Source organism: Baudoinia panamericana (assembly GCF_000338955.1).
Source record: "Baudoinia panamericana UAMH 10762 unplaced genomic scaffold BAUCOscaffold_12, whole genome shotgun sequence".
Classification (NCBI taxonomy): Eukaryota; Fungi; Ascomycota; class Dothideomycetes; order Mycosphaerellales; family Teratosphaeriaceae; genus Baudoinia; species Baudoinia panamericana.
The window spans coordinates 926,746-940,138 of NW_006911268.1; the positions used below are offsets into that span (position 1 = coordinate 926,746).

At 55.0% G+C, this 13,393-nt stretch overlaps 5 protein-coding genes and 1 non-coding gene across 6 annotated transcripts; 1 reads left to right on the forward strand and 5 right to left on the reverse strand.

The window, feature by feature from the left end:
• Positions 1-498: 498 nt before the first annotated feature.
• On the reverse strand, positions 499-642 carry BAUCODRAFT_t34. Its single transcript has one exon. It is a non-coding gene; the product is annotated as a tRNA-OTHER (tRNA).
• Positions 643-791: 149 nt separating this feature from the next.
• BAUCODRAFT_270378 (uncharacterized protein) lies at positions 792-3,065 on the reverse strand. The gene has a single exon (XM_007682051.1). It carries the CDS (start codon positions 2,818-2,820, stop codon positions 1,000-1,002), a length of 1,821 nt encoding a protein of 606 aa, XP_007680241.1. The 5' UTR covers positions 2,821-3,065; the 3' UTR covers positions 792-999.
• On the reverse strand, positions 3,065-6,007 carry BAUCODRAFT_270369 (uncharacterized protein). Its single transcript, XM_007682052.1, has one exon. The coding sequence runs from the start codon at positions 5,887-5,889 to the stop codon at positions 3,310-3,312; it is 2,580 nt and encodes an 859-aa protein (XP_007680242.1). The 5' UTR covers positions 5,890-6,007; the 3' UTR covers positions 3,065-3,309.
• A 427-nt stretch (positions 6,008-6,434) lies between these two features.
• BAUCODRAFT_270429 (uncharacterized protein) lies at positions 6,435-8,599 on the forward strand. Its single transcript, XM_007682053.1, has 2 exons — positions 6,435-6,508; positions 6,560-8,599. The coding sequence occupies exon 2, from the start codon at positions 6,581-6,583 to the stop codon at positions 8,495-8,497; it is 1,917 nt and encodes a 638-aa protein (XP_007680243.1). The 5' UTR covers positions 6,435-6,508; positions 6,560-6,580; the 3' UTR covers positions 8,498-8,599.
• On the reverse strand, positions 8,600-9,902 carry BAUCODRAFT_270423 (uncharacterized protein). The gene has a single exon (XM_007682054.1). It carries the CDS (start codon positions 9,638-9,640, stop codon positions 8,702-8,704), a length of 939 nt encoding a protein of 312 aa, XP_007680244.1. The 5' UTR covers positions 9,641-9,902; the 3' UTR covers positions 8,600-8,701.
• A 136-nt stretch (positions 9,903-10,038) lies between these two features.
• On the reverse strand, positions 10,039-13,091 carry BAUCODRAFT_37942 (uncharacterized protein). The gene is made up of 2 exons (XM_007681667.1): positions 11,986-13,091; positions 10,039-11,934 (listed from the first exon to the last, which is right to left on the reverse strand). Exons 1-2 carry the CDS (start codon positions 12,625-12,627, stop codon positions 10,165-10,167), a joined length of 2,412 nt encoding a protein of 803 aa, XP_007679857.1. The 5' UTR covers positions 12,628-13,091; the 3' UTR covers positions 10,039-10,164.
• Positions 13,092-13,393: the final 302 nt, after the last annotated feature.

Here is a 13,393-nt window from a genome sequence, read left to right on the forward strand (position 1 = left end):
GAAAGCGGTTCAAAGGATCCTTTCTCACCGATATGCTGGCTGGCAGCAGCTGGTGGTCGGAGAGGAATTGCGAGCATTTATTGACTTTCTCATGGCTGAACGCCGTGATCGCCGCAGTTTTACGCAAAGACAGAATAAGGTCTGCACTCGCTATAATGCCCAAAGGTTCAGAAGACCGACGAAGGAGTGTCACGAATCCTCTGTATCAAGGCATCGGTGCTGTCAGTTACATGTTTGAGCGTTTAATATGAGTTGCAGAAATGTCGGAATGAGACCGGGCTCTGTGTTGCGCAATAAAGTCGTGGGGTTTGTGAGAATCATAGCAGCAACCATGGAGAATCCCAAGGCGTTCATTTCAGCACAACCTTCGAACACACTCGATTGCCTCTAGGCCCGGAGAGGAGTAGCTTTGCGGAGGCGGTACATCCATCTGAGAGTGTGTCACTGCCATGAAACAAGCCAAAAGGGCTGCAGGGGCAAAACGAAAGATCGAAACCTTGCCTCCATACGGAGTCGAACCGTAGACCTCGACATGACGAACTATGATGTAGTACTAGTGTCTGTTGAGAATTAGAAGGGATTCGCTTGTTGGAAGTCTGTTGGCGGAAACATACCGCGCTCTACCAACTGAGCTATAGAGGCTGTTGATGGATGGCAGGGATTTTGGCGAGAAAATGATCCATGGTGACATTAAGCCGAGGAAGTGCCGAGACCTGAGCGGATGAGAGATCTGGAGTCTTAATCAAGAAAGAGGTGGCTGACAAGCGACTAACAACTGAAAGGCGTCATGCGTTTGCGCAAGTGATGAGATGCTTGTGGACTCCATTCTGGTTATGAGGCTGCAAATGTAGACTGTACAAGCTCGGTCCTTACATTGTCCGGATGAGCCACGCTCACAAGTGCACGGCATAACAGCTTGAATATGACTGAAGACCTTGGTGAGGACAACGAACTCAGTAAAAGCATACAACGAATGTAGACTTTCTGTTACGGTCGCGATCAGCACTTCCACTTCTCCCCTACCCATCCACTAATCACTTCCGTCATGCTCCTCCCGCCCAACACCATCTCCGTCTCCTCCTTGCTCCGCTCCTCACCCAAATACGTCAGCGCCAACAACACCCAGTCTTGGATGAACTCGTTGTACACTATATCGACCTTTTCCGGGTTCGCCTTGGGTGTGAAGCCAATGTTCGCCGCTACGCAGTTCGGCACGTTGTAGAATTGGATGGGAGCGTGCAGGGTGTCGTCTCCATCTTTACCTGCGTCGTCTGTAGTTGTGTAGCCGGGTACTAGCGCAGGATCATCGGCATGGAGCATGATCTGCCCTTCACCCGTTACTCTCTGCTGCGCGCGCAGACTATGCTCGGTTGCCGGCGGCAGCGGTGGTAGCAGATCATGCAATACGACATTCCCATTGTCCGCTAACGCGAGCAAATCCGGAAGCATTATCGGTCCTTCATTGTTCAAGAGCTTCAACACATTCGCCGCCGCCTCATAAGGTACATCCCTCAACACCCTAAACCCACTCGTGAACGGCGAGACCAGAAACGTGGTATCGATCGTAAAGGGTCCTTCGAATATGTCAAACCTCAACGCGCCGCTGTTCGTGATGACGATACTGGGTTTCTTAATGGCCTCCTCGAATGCGTCTGGTATGATCTGCTCGTTCAGCAGTGAAAGAAGGCTGTCAGGATGAGGGTACGGAGCGCGGTTAAGCCAGTAGTCCTGCGGAGCGCAGCCGTAGGCGTGATCAAGATTCAAATCTTTGCGCGCAGAGGCGATAGCGGCAGAGACGTTCGTGCCAAGGGGTGTTGGGAAGGTGGAGGCGTCAGTGTCTGAGTGTTGGTAGAGGGAGAAGAGGTTGTTGTCGACGTAGCGGCGTTGGTACGTCAGACTCGCTTCCGGATGTACGACATCGTTCTTGCCTGTGCTCAAGCCAGAGATTGACAGGAAACCAAGTGTCTCCATATACCGTCCGCTTTCCATGGCATACGCTTTGTTGCCGTACTTCTTGTAGTCCCTGACGTGCGTGTGCCCGCCGAAAAGGATGATCGGGGTATCCCACTTCGCGTCGCGGATCGCTTTGTAAATAACATCGAACTCCTGACTGTCTCTTACGGGTACATGGCCGGTTACGACGAACAGGTCTACGTCCTCCGTCCTGATTGCGTCCTGAAACCACTGCTCTTTGACCGTATCTTCGACAGGCTGCACGACGGTATTGTTCGCATTGCCGTGAAAGTTGAACAAGAACCCAAACGTCACGATCCGGATGCCTTGATTCTTCGTCGTGAACTGTCTGAACCTCGGCGCCAGAGGCTCCAGCTTGCCCGTCTTCGGGTGGTAGATGTCCAGATTGCTCGCAATATACGCATCTCTAAAGTCTGGCACCACCTCCTCAAATTCCCTTACACTGGTATTCGCAGCATAGAGCTCATGATTCCCCGTCGTAATCACATCAATCCGCTGATGCTTCATGATGTCAAACGTGTACTTGCCCTTCGGATTACTGGCGTCGTATAGTCCGTTGCCTTCCACGCGATCGCCGGTGTCGATCAGAAGTAAGTCTGAGCCATCAGCGTCTGCTCGTTGCTGCAAGTGGTGAGCGAAGGAGATGTAGTCACCCCAGTCAGCAGAGTACTGGGGCTCTTGAAGGTGGCCTGCGTGCCAGCCATGGGTGTCGGTCGTGTGGAGAAAGTTGAGTTGGCCCCAAGGAAGTGGACGCAGTGTCGCGGTGATTGGGGCAGGGGCGGAAGGTTGAGAGGAGCAGGCGAGGTGGAGGTAGGCGAGCAGGAGAGGGATGCGGGAGAAGTGCATCGTTAAGAGAGTGTAAGAGAGTATAAGGAGAACGACTGGTAGAACGCGATCGTGAAATAGTAGTCTCGGAGTACGGGTGATAGTGGCTGGTGAGGTCCTGTTCCTGGTGCCTGGCAAGATGACCGGTCTACATTAGATCAATAGCAGAGGGATACCCGGAGACAGGGTATTGCGAGCACAGTATGACTCTTCGCAGAGGGTAATCGTCCGTAGTTGATCGCCTATCGTCTCTGCCAACTATGCAACGACATTCAACCAGTTATGGCGAGTGATCTAAACCAGCCACGCGGATGGACTGTTCCAGCCTTGCCAAGAAAGCGGTATGAAGCTTTGACTATGATGAGGTTCCCTTGAGGTGCATACGCATACGAAGCATCCTACTGCAATAATGTAATACTCAGCAAGCCTCCCCAGCATGCGGCCTGGACGTATGAAGCCACAAGAGGCTCATAATCACGCAGACGCCATGCTCCACTCCAGCAAAAGGTCTCACTGCGCCCGAATAGCACTCCCAAGCGCACCACCAGTGAACCCACCGCCACCCCTTCCCCTGAATGCTCCACCCCCTCGGCCGCCTCTCGCACCACCTCTCGCACCGCCACGACCTCCTCTACCACCGGGACCCTGCCTCTCAAATGCGTTAGCCGTACCCTGTGTTCTCTGCTCCAGCACCCGCTCGTTCGCCTCGATCAGCCCTTGCGCCTTGTCGCTCAGCGTCAAAGCCAGACTCTGCAGGCGGCTCAGCTCCACGCCCTTGCGGAAGATGATCGCACTGTTGACTTGGTCTAGCGCTGCGGCGAGTTCTTCATGATGAATCATCTTAGACACTAAAGCTGTGACTTTCTGCTCGCTGAGGTCGAACATACCCGCCAGCTTGTCCACGCTGAGGGTGTCGTAGAAGGGCGCGTAGGTGAAGAGGTACGTGCGCAGGCCTTCTTCCTGGATCTGACGCTCCAGCATTTGCTTAATTTCGGTGCTCTTTGGTAGCAGGTCCCAGATCTTGATGCTGATTATGAACTCGCACGCCTTCTTCCACTCGCCCGCCGCAAGCGCCTTGGAAGCCTGCATAACGTGGTCGCGCGTGTTTTCCGGCGGACCGGTGAAGATTTGCCGCTCGTGGTACTCAAGCATGCGGCGGTACGACTTGGAGATGACGCGCTTCTTGAGATCCGGAGAGGAGCCGGCCTGGGCCAGCGTTGGGATTTCGAGAAGCATGGAGCAAGTGAGGTAGACGCACTCGAGCAGCTCGAGGTTAATGTGCATATGGAATGGAAGCTGTCGTTGCCGCTCGATGCGCTCCTGCTCGGGTGTGATTTGCGAATACCGTTGAATCTGCAGGCCTTGAGCTAATAACTCCTTCTGGCGTTGCGAGCCGCAGATGTCCTGTAATGCGGTTTGACACTCATAGACAAGGCCGGCGCGGAACGCGCAGAGTCCGACCTGGGTAAGCGTGCGGTTAAAGAGAATCTGCGTCTCCACATCGAAGCTGTTGATGGTGTCTTGAAGATGCGACATGAGCATCATATCGCGAGACTTGTAGTACTGATCGTGCAGAGCAAGGTGGTAGATCTCACACAGCATAGCACGGGCGCGGAGGATGCCCTCCGAGTGCTTGAAAAGGTAGACCGCGAGTGTTTGCACGAGATGGTTGACATCCCGACTTTCCGAACGAGGTGTTATCTTCGAGTCTAAATTTTCGGGCACAGCCTTCCATGTGTTGTCTTCGAGGAGATTGACGACTTGAGCTGGCTTGAAGTAAACATGCTGTAGCCGGCGCATCACTATCCGATTCAGGTTGTCTTGTGAGTAGTCAAGCTTCGGCTCCGCTCTCAGGCGCTCAGCGTAGAGCATGCCGCGCACGATGTTGGTATAGAGGCCGCCTTCGTCTTGCAGGCGTTCCACGTACTCGGCAGTGTGTGGGTCGATCGATTGTAGGACGCGGGTAAGCTCGTCGTCAAGACGCTCAACGAGAGAGATGACAGTGCCTGGGATCTTGAATAGCTCACCAGCCGTGATTGTAGGCTGCTTCTCGTCATCTTCCCACTCCTCAGCCACATCAACAACAACGAGCTCCTTGTTGCCTTCGAGCGTGCCAAGTAGCTGAGCGAGCTCCTGCTGTGCCAACTTCCATTGCTCCTGGGACATCTGCGAGCCAGTGCCGGAAGTCAAGTCAAAGCGCGTAGCGATGAGGACTAGAAGCACCCGCACACGCTGGTAGTCCGATACAGCAACGTCCAGTAACCGCTCCATGATGCGAATCTGCTCCAGCTTGTCGGTGTTCTTCCGTCCTCGTGATTCAACGATTGATCGTAGATGCTTGAGTATGCTTTCTGGGGTGTACACCATCGCCTTGCCGCCCGCACCAACCATCGTGAAGCCATCCTCACCCGCGTCAAGCGCATTCTCCCCTGCGTCAAGCAGCTTCTTCTTGGGCTTCTTTTGAGCAGGTGCCGTCTCTTCTACTACGTCCTCCTTCATGAAGTCGTCCGGGTCTTTGCGGAACGCCTCAATGTCCGATGCGTGCTCTTTATTGTTCTTCCGAAGCTTTTGCCGTAGCGCATTTAGGCCTTTCTGCGCAATCGGGTTCATCTTCTTCGGAGTCACCTTCTGCTTTTCGTACGCTTCCATAACTAGCGTCTCCAACTCGGAGATGGCCTTGATGAACATCTTCGGTGCCTTGCCGTCTAAATCGCGCTGCAGAGTCGGTATCTGCCGGTTCATTCGGTCGTACTGTTCGTTAATGGCAGTCCAGTCGCTGATCTTCTCCGCGTTCTCGATCAGCCGTATTGTGCCCTCGAGTTCATCGAACCGCTTGTCTCTCGCAGACTTTACGATCGTGACTTTGTCTTCATCCTCTTCGTCCGAATCGTCTGAAGCGTCCCGCATGAAGCGAGCGGCGCCTGTCTTGCCGTCATCGTCATCGCTGGATTCGTCCTCATCTTCATCGTCTTCTTCCTCCTCACTCTCCTCCTCAGACTCGTCTTCCGCTGCCGCTTGTCCGTAGAGTTCTTCCTCTTCCTCCGAGGAGCTCTCGCTCGAGCTGTCACCGTGGAAGAATCGAGAAGTCATGATTACTATGTCACTTCCGAATAGTTGCAGTGATGGCTTTGCTGCAATATGTGCTAGATGCTGCGTGGGTCACTTGTGAGTCTTGACACAGCTATGACTCGCCGCTGCCCGCCAGCCCACTGAAAAGGCGTGCGGTCGGAGATTCTTCCGCTCGCAGGCTTGGCAAGTTTCTTGACACCTTAGGCACTCTCAACAATATCTGACTCCACCTGCGCGTTCGTTGCTCGGACAAACAACACCTTCCACAGCTCCACACCCATTGCACCGCAAGCACTATCTCTATCTCATCAGCTACCCCCAACAAGTAGTTTGATTGTGGGCGACCAGCTCCCTTGAAGGTGATGGGGTAGCCTCCCAGGCCAAGTGTGACTGATTCCTGCACAAGCTGCCGACCTCAACGCAGCAGCTTGTTTGAGACAGCCAACCTGTCGTCCTAATACACATCGCATTGCATTTTGATGGTATTCGGCGTCTGCGAGAGTAATTGACTTGGACAGGCGGGTCGGCACACTACCATAACCACTTAGAAGCAGTATGACTTCCAAATCGATCTGCAAATTCTTTCTCCAGGGCAACTGCAAGAACGGTAGTACCTGCAGATTCCGCCACCAAGGGCGAGGTATGCTGAGAGTTGGCATACGTTCTAGGCATTGCAGCTAATAAGGATCAGAGCGGCCGTTGGCCACAGCCTATGCGAGCGACAAGTTACCGACCAGACCCTGGTCCCCCCAAATATACTGTCCTCGACCTGGCTAAAGTCAGCTTCGAGGATGGACTCATCGTTAATGACTTGTTAGTGAGTGACTCTAATAACACTAAAGTGCGAGTGCAGGATGTCGCCACTTCCCTCGAGGTGACAAGGTATCAGCCCAGTCACAATGTCTGGATGCACTTTACAAAGCAAGAGGATGCTGATGCGGCGATGAGCTTCTTACAGCGCGCTAACGTAAACGGGAGTCTGCTGTCTTGTACTATCAAAGCACCGGATAAAGCAGGTGCATGGTCCGTGCAGATTGCGAATATCACCCAAGAAGTAACCGACAAACAGCTCAAGGCGCTCTTCCCTCCCAACACGGTAAAGCCAGCGAAGATTGTGCACGGCAAAGCTCTGTACGAGGAAGTCTCTTCACCAGTGGCGACAATCACTAAGCGCATCGAGCAAGAGACTCGTCGAAAGATAAGGTGTGATGAGACTGTGCCGTTGAAGAAGAACATTAAGGGCCGTGCAGTCTTCACGTTCGAAGGCTCGCCTAATCTGGGATCGTTGGCTCGGAAGCTTGAGAGGGAACAGATTCCAAAGTTCGGGCAAACCAAGATCTTCGTGACCGAGCGTGTACGGGTTGTCGTCCTTCTTGACCGCCACAGCTACAAACCAGGCCAACTCAAAGCAATGGCTCGAGAGAAGTACGACAATGATCACGTCAAAATTCACATTGACGATGCAAGCATGATCGATGGCCTCAAACCAGTTCGCATCACTATCGGACCGTCCCCAACAGAAGTGGTAATGGAGGCCAAGGCTGTCATTACCGTCTGCGCTAACGCTCCTGCCATGTCGCGGACATTGACAGAGGTTGCACCGAAGCCAGCACCATCACACCGTATTCGCCTCACGAAGACGAGCAATTACCGCCATGTTACCACAGAAGGTCTTGCAGTGGCCGAACGCGCTGTTGGCCCAGGAAAGGTCAGGCTTAACGAGGAGTCAAATCCGCCAGCTATTGAGGTGCAGGGAGGCGTTGCAACGCTACGAAAAGTTCAGGTGGCGCTCTTTCCAAACAATGACAAGTACGCCAAACAATTAGAAGAATTGGCTTGCACTATTTGCTGTACCAACGACCAGGAGCACGTGCAGCTTCCATCATGTGATCATGTTTGCTGCACAGACTGTTTCTCCGGCTATTGTCGCAACGAGAATGGCCTGCGCCTGCCTCTTACTTGCTTCCAGCTGGGCTGCAACACATTGATTCCGGTACGCCTCCTACGCTCTGCGCTCAGCGAAGACGCTTTTCAGCAGCTGGCCAAACATGCAGTGAAAGAGTACGTGGCCAAGCACCCCGGCCAACACGCGCAGTGTCCAGGTCCAGATTGCGACATGGTTTTCCGTGTCGGCGCAGTTGTTGAGCGACACATCTGCCCGCGCTGCTTCACCGTCAGCTGCACCAATTGCAAAGCTGAGATGCACGATGGAGAGACTTGTGCCGAATGCAAGTACCGCGAGGAAGGCCACATGCGTGCGCTCGAGGAGTATCTCCGGCAAGGCAACGCGAAGCGATGCAAGCGCTGCGACACCATCATCCAGAAGAACCTAGGTTGCAACCACATGACGTGCGCAGGCTGCAAGTCTCACATGTGTTGGCTTTGCATGCAGATATTTGGTGATGCCGACGCGGTCTACAATCACCTCTACGAGAAGCACGGCGGGTATGGAGATGGCGAGGCGGAGGAGCAGGCCGATGAGATTGATAGGGTTCATGCAGAGTTGGAAGGCCTTCGCAGGCGCGTGGATGATCCGGTTGACCGGGCGGTGGCGAGACGTGTTGTCGAGCAGAGGCTTCATGATCTTGCGGTTCGTGTGGTGGAGGAGAACGAAGAGTTGGGGTTTTGAAGCAAGTTGTGAGGACCAGTTGCTTAGCACCAGTGACAAGCCCGACGACGAGTCTGTTATCTATTATCATCCGCGATGGAAGGTCAGGCCGCGTCGTTGCAGTGCAGGAAGGTGCGGGCCATGAGGAAGGCTTGTATACCCGGAATGTACATATAAGTTGTCACTCGAATAGGTAGCAGGATAGTCGTCCAGGCCTCGTCGTGTTCAGCCGGGTTTCTTCGACTTCTTCAATTCCTCCTCCAGCCTTCTTTGCATCTCCATCAGTGTGTTGGACGGAGCTGGCTTAGCAATCTTGACCTCACTACGCAGCCCCTCATCACTCGTCACCGCCCTTCCATGACCCTTCGCACCTTCTCCACCGCCCTCAGTCGCGCCATCACCCGTGGCAATGCTCGCACGACCCTTCACACTCTCCCCACCATCACCACCACCACCACCACCATCAGACTTCCGAAAGGGATTCCTAACCTTCCCTTCCCGCTCCAAATCCTCCACCCCCAAACCCTTCCTCCCCATCGCCTCAATCTGCTTGACCAACTCCAAAAGCGCCACACTATCCCGCTCCCCCCGCTTCACCTGCGTCTCCTCCTCCAACAACAAACTCCGATACTCATCCTCCATCTCCCCTTCCGTCATGGCGGCCACATCGCGCGTCCACTCGTCCAGACCGGCGATGTTGCTCGGTTTGGCGTAGGGTTGCGCGAGGAGGTCGTCGTTGTGCTTCGAGACGTGCTCGATTTGGGCGAGGACTTTGTCGGCGAGGGTGTGGGCGAGGTGGGTTTGGGTGCGGGTGTGGCTTAGGGTGTAGGTTGGGATGGGCGTGATGTGGGTTTTGCGTTTGTGGGTGTTGGTGTTGGTGCTGGTGTTGGCGTGGTGTTTGGATGGGTCGGAGATTGTTATGCCTGGGAGGGCCGTGGGCTGGGTGGAGAGGTGTTCGGAGATCTTTTTGACGTGGTCGGTGAGGGTGTCGAGCTTTTGTTGGAAGTCACGGAGCGCGGCTTGGTCTTGGGTTTGCAGGAAGCGGGTTGCCTCTTCGGGGGTGGGTGTTGGCTTTGTGGTTTCGGTAGCGTAGGCGCGCGGAAGATTCAGACGACATAGTCTATTTAGCTGTCTTCGAAGTGCGAGGGTAGGTGGGCCAGCCATTCTGTTGCAGATGGGTGACACACTGAGGTGACTGCGTCGAAGCGAGGGGAATGCATTGGATGGCTCGTGCTGCGACTTGCACTCATCCTACCATCTCCAATCTTACTCACCCTGTCGAGCCATACCATTCTCCATATCTCGGTTGTGACCTAAGAGACCTTCACGATTGAGTTTGCGGGCTATTGACGCTGACAGTACGGTTGGATATGCTTCACGTGATACTCTACCCACAAGGCTATAGACATCAGTGACAGGCGTCCACACAAATATGCTGTAACGACTGTCTCTACTGCCTTGCTAGAGAAAGATCACTGCCGCTAAGCGGGCGGTCATCCCGTCGCATATCTGACCCAGCACCTTCCGAAGAACGACCTCTATCCTCTACTCTACTCGACCCTACCCTCAGCCCCACACCCTCCAGCACGAAGCCCACCCTCTCATCGCCACCTGCATCCTCCCACACTCCTTCTCATACCTCATCCCCACACACACTGTCTCACTCCCATCCCAATAGGTTACGCCCCTCAAGACGTCCCTGCCCCGCCCACTGCACTCTGCGCATCACTCCCCGGATAATAGAACGCCCCCACCGCAATAACCACGTACGCGGCGATAAGCAAGCTGCCCTCCATGTAATTGCTCCGCCCGTCCAAGATAAGAAAGTTGACCACAAAAGCCGTAACGAACAAACTAATCGTCTCGAATAAATTGAAATACAAACTCATCTCCGTCCTCAAGATCCAGCCCAGCAGAACCACAAGCGGGGTCACGAATATGGCAATCTGAATACTGCTTCCGATCGCGACGCCAATGGCGAGATCCATTTTATTCTTCATGGCGACCGTGACGGCGGTGACGTGTTCGGCAGCGTTGGAGACGATGGGGAGGATGATGAGGCCGATGAAGGCCTCGCTGACGGAGGAGGTGGAGGCGAGCATGCCGGGGATGGCGGAGACCATGAATTCGGCGCAGACGGCGACGAGGGCGGTGGAGAGGAGGAGCATGACTACTGCTGCGGTGCGGGAGAGAGTGACTTCGTGCTCGTCTTCGTCGCTGTCTGAACCCGGGGTGTCGGAGGGGTTGGCGGCGCGGATGTCCTGGCGTTGACGTTGATGCTGGAAGGGTGGTAAGGGGTCGGTATGGGTGACGTGAGTGGGTGTTGCGGTTCGCTCGACCTGCGGACGGTGATTCAGGCGGTCCGGCAGAGAGTTGGTTCGGCGCAGCCCGTGGCTGTCGGAGCGGGTGCGGGTGGTCGTAGTTGGTTTGGCTGGGCGACTTGCTATCGTAGCAGCGCCGACCGGACGAACGAGCGCAGGATTGCCAGCCCTCGGTTCCGGACGTGGAGGCGGCTGCGTGAAGACGGTGTTCGAGAGCATCTTCGGCAGACCAGGCCGGTAACTGACGCGAGAGGAGAGCTGGCGCATATTGAACGCCACTCTGCCCGCGGTCGCGGGGTCGGGTACCGCATCACGAGTCTCGTTGTTGTTCTGAACGAACTCGACATCATCCGCGAAGCCTACCTTAGGCTGATCGACAGGTCCTTGGGCCGCTGACTCCGACTTGTCCTTCTCGGCCTCGATCGCTGCGGCTTCCTTCTCCTGCTGCTGCTCCGCGGCCTCCTTCTCCGCATCCGAACGCCGATGCCTCTTGCGATGTCTCCTATGCTGCTTCCGCTTCGACTTCTTCTTCTCCACGACCTTAGACTCATCGCCCTGATTTACGCTTTCACCATTCTGCACAAAATCGCGAATACGAGGCATGATATTGTGACGACCATCCTCCTGATCCGCGTCTCCTTCGTCCGCGCTAGCGATGACATGAAGCATAGACTCGCGACGAGAAGGCGCGCGGCTACCAACTTGCGATTCCCAGTAGCTACCCTGCCGTTCTTCCGTCAGAGGTGAGCTTAGTGCAGACGGGACGGATTGCGTGGTGCTGCTAGCACTGGCGTTGGACTTGCGTCTGCGTCGACTGCGGAAGAGTTTCTTGCGGATCTTGCGTCCATTGGTCATGATGGAGCCGGAGGTGTCGGTATCGGAGTCGCCGGTGGAGCTGCTGTCGTCCGAGGAGGATGAGGAGGAGTTCATTATGTCGGCCAAGACGCCCGGGTGGGATTCTTCATCGATAATCTCTTGTGGCGTACTCTCGTACATGTATGCGTGTGATTTGAGCTGGAAGACGAGATAGAGGATGTAGACGAGGAGAAGGATGACGCTGGTGCCGCGACTGACACGTAGCACGGCCCTGTCCGCTTGAGCGGTGCTGGCGTCGCTGAAAGAGGCGTGAAAGGCAGTCTATAATGTAATCAGCGAGTCTTCCATCGAGCGGTGTACTTGAATACGTACGGGTAAGAGCAGACTCATCACGCTGATGCTGAGCATACAAGCGCTCATCTGCGTAACCGTGCTATTGTAGATCTGCTCCCGATACCTCAAGCCGCCAAGCAAGAAGCACATGCCCAGAATAAGCAAGAGGTTGGAAAGCATTGACCCGATCAAGGAAGCCTGAACAATGTTGATTTCGTTCTTCACCAAAGCAATGATGAAGATGATCAGCTCGACCGCATTACCGAAAGTGACGTTCAGCAACGCGCCGAGTGAATCGCCCATACGTGCGGCCACGGCTTCGGTAGCGTGACTGAGCAAGCCAGCGAGTGGAATGATCGCGATAGCGTTCATGGAGAAGACGAGCGCGGGGTTCAACTTCGCGGCGTCCATGGCAATACCGAGCGGTACGAATATGAGCAGAACGTTAACCCAGCTTGAGAAGATGGCGTTCTTGGTGTGCATGTAGAATCGCTTGATACGACCAAGCATGTACTTGCCGATGGTTGGTTTCTCCTTCTTGGCGAGCGTGACCTCGCCTTTGGTGGGCTTTATGGCGGAATCTCCAGAGCTCGAAGGCGCGGTATGCGGAGGGGGCGCTGGTGGAGGCACGGACTTTGATGTTGCGTCTTCGGTGTCGTTGTGCGTGGACTTCTCAGACATGCCCTTGTGCTCTCCGATTCCGCTAACAATATAGTCGCCATCCCCGTCGCCTCCATCGCGTCCGTGGGGAAGGGTATTACTGGCTGAGGGTCCAGACGATGGTCCTCCAAGCCCAGCATCTTGTGGATCGTTTAGTCCGCCAGTTTGTGCAGGACGAGAAGTGTCTCGTGACGCGTTGTGCAAGGGTAGGATCGCGCCTCCGTTGCTATCTCCGGGTGCTGAGGATGAAAGGGTGCGTCCAGCGTGAAGTCTCGCTTGGGAACGGTATCGGTCTGGTCGAAGAAAGTCAGACGTCTTTCCCATCGGCGTGTGGCGGAGCCCTTGCGCAGAGAGCGGAGTGGTGTAGTAAGCAGAAGAAAACGGGCGGAGTGTGCAAGGAGGAGGTAGACAGATGATGTCTCAAGTCATCTGAGTGCCCGGGGCAAGGCGCGGAGTACGGAAAGCGAGCCAAGTGGCCAAGCGTGCAGGGCCGCCTAATCGCTGACTACACGCGGGTGGGGCGTTTGCGTGGCGTTCCTTGGACGATGCATGTGGTGGAAGCACGAGGGCAGGGGCGGGACGGTCAAAGGGGGAACATGAACTGAGCACTTACGCATGTCCTTGAGCGACAGTAAGCCTCACGATGGCGGGAGTATGTTGTTGTCGTGTGGGCGTGATTGTAGCCGGCAAGCCAACAACAGCGCGTGAGGGTTTGCCACAAATCCATGTGGACGTTCACATGCAGTACCTGTACACTACAGTATGCGGAATGACACTGGCCAAGCCA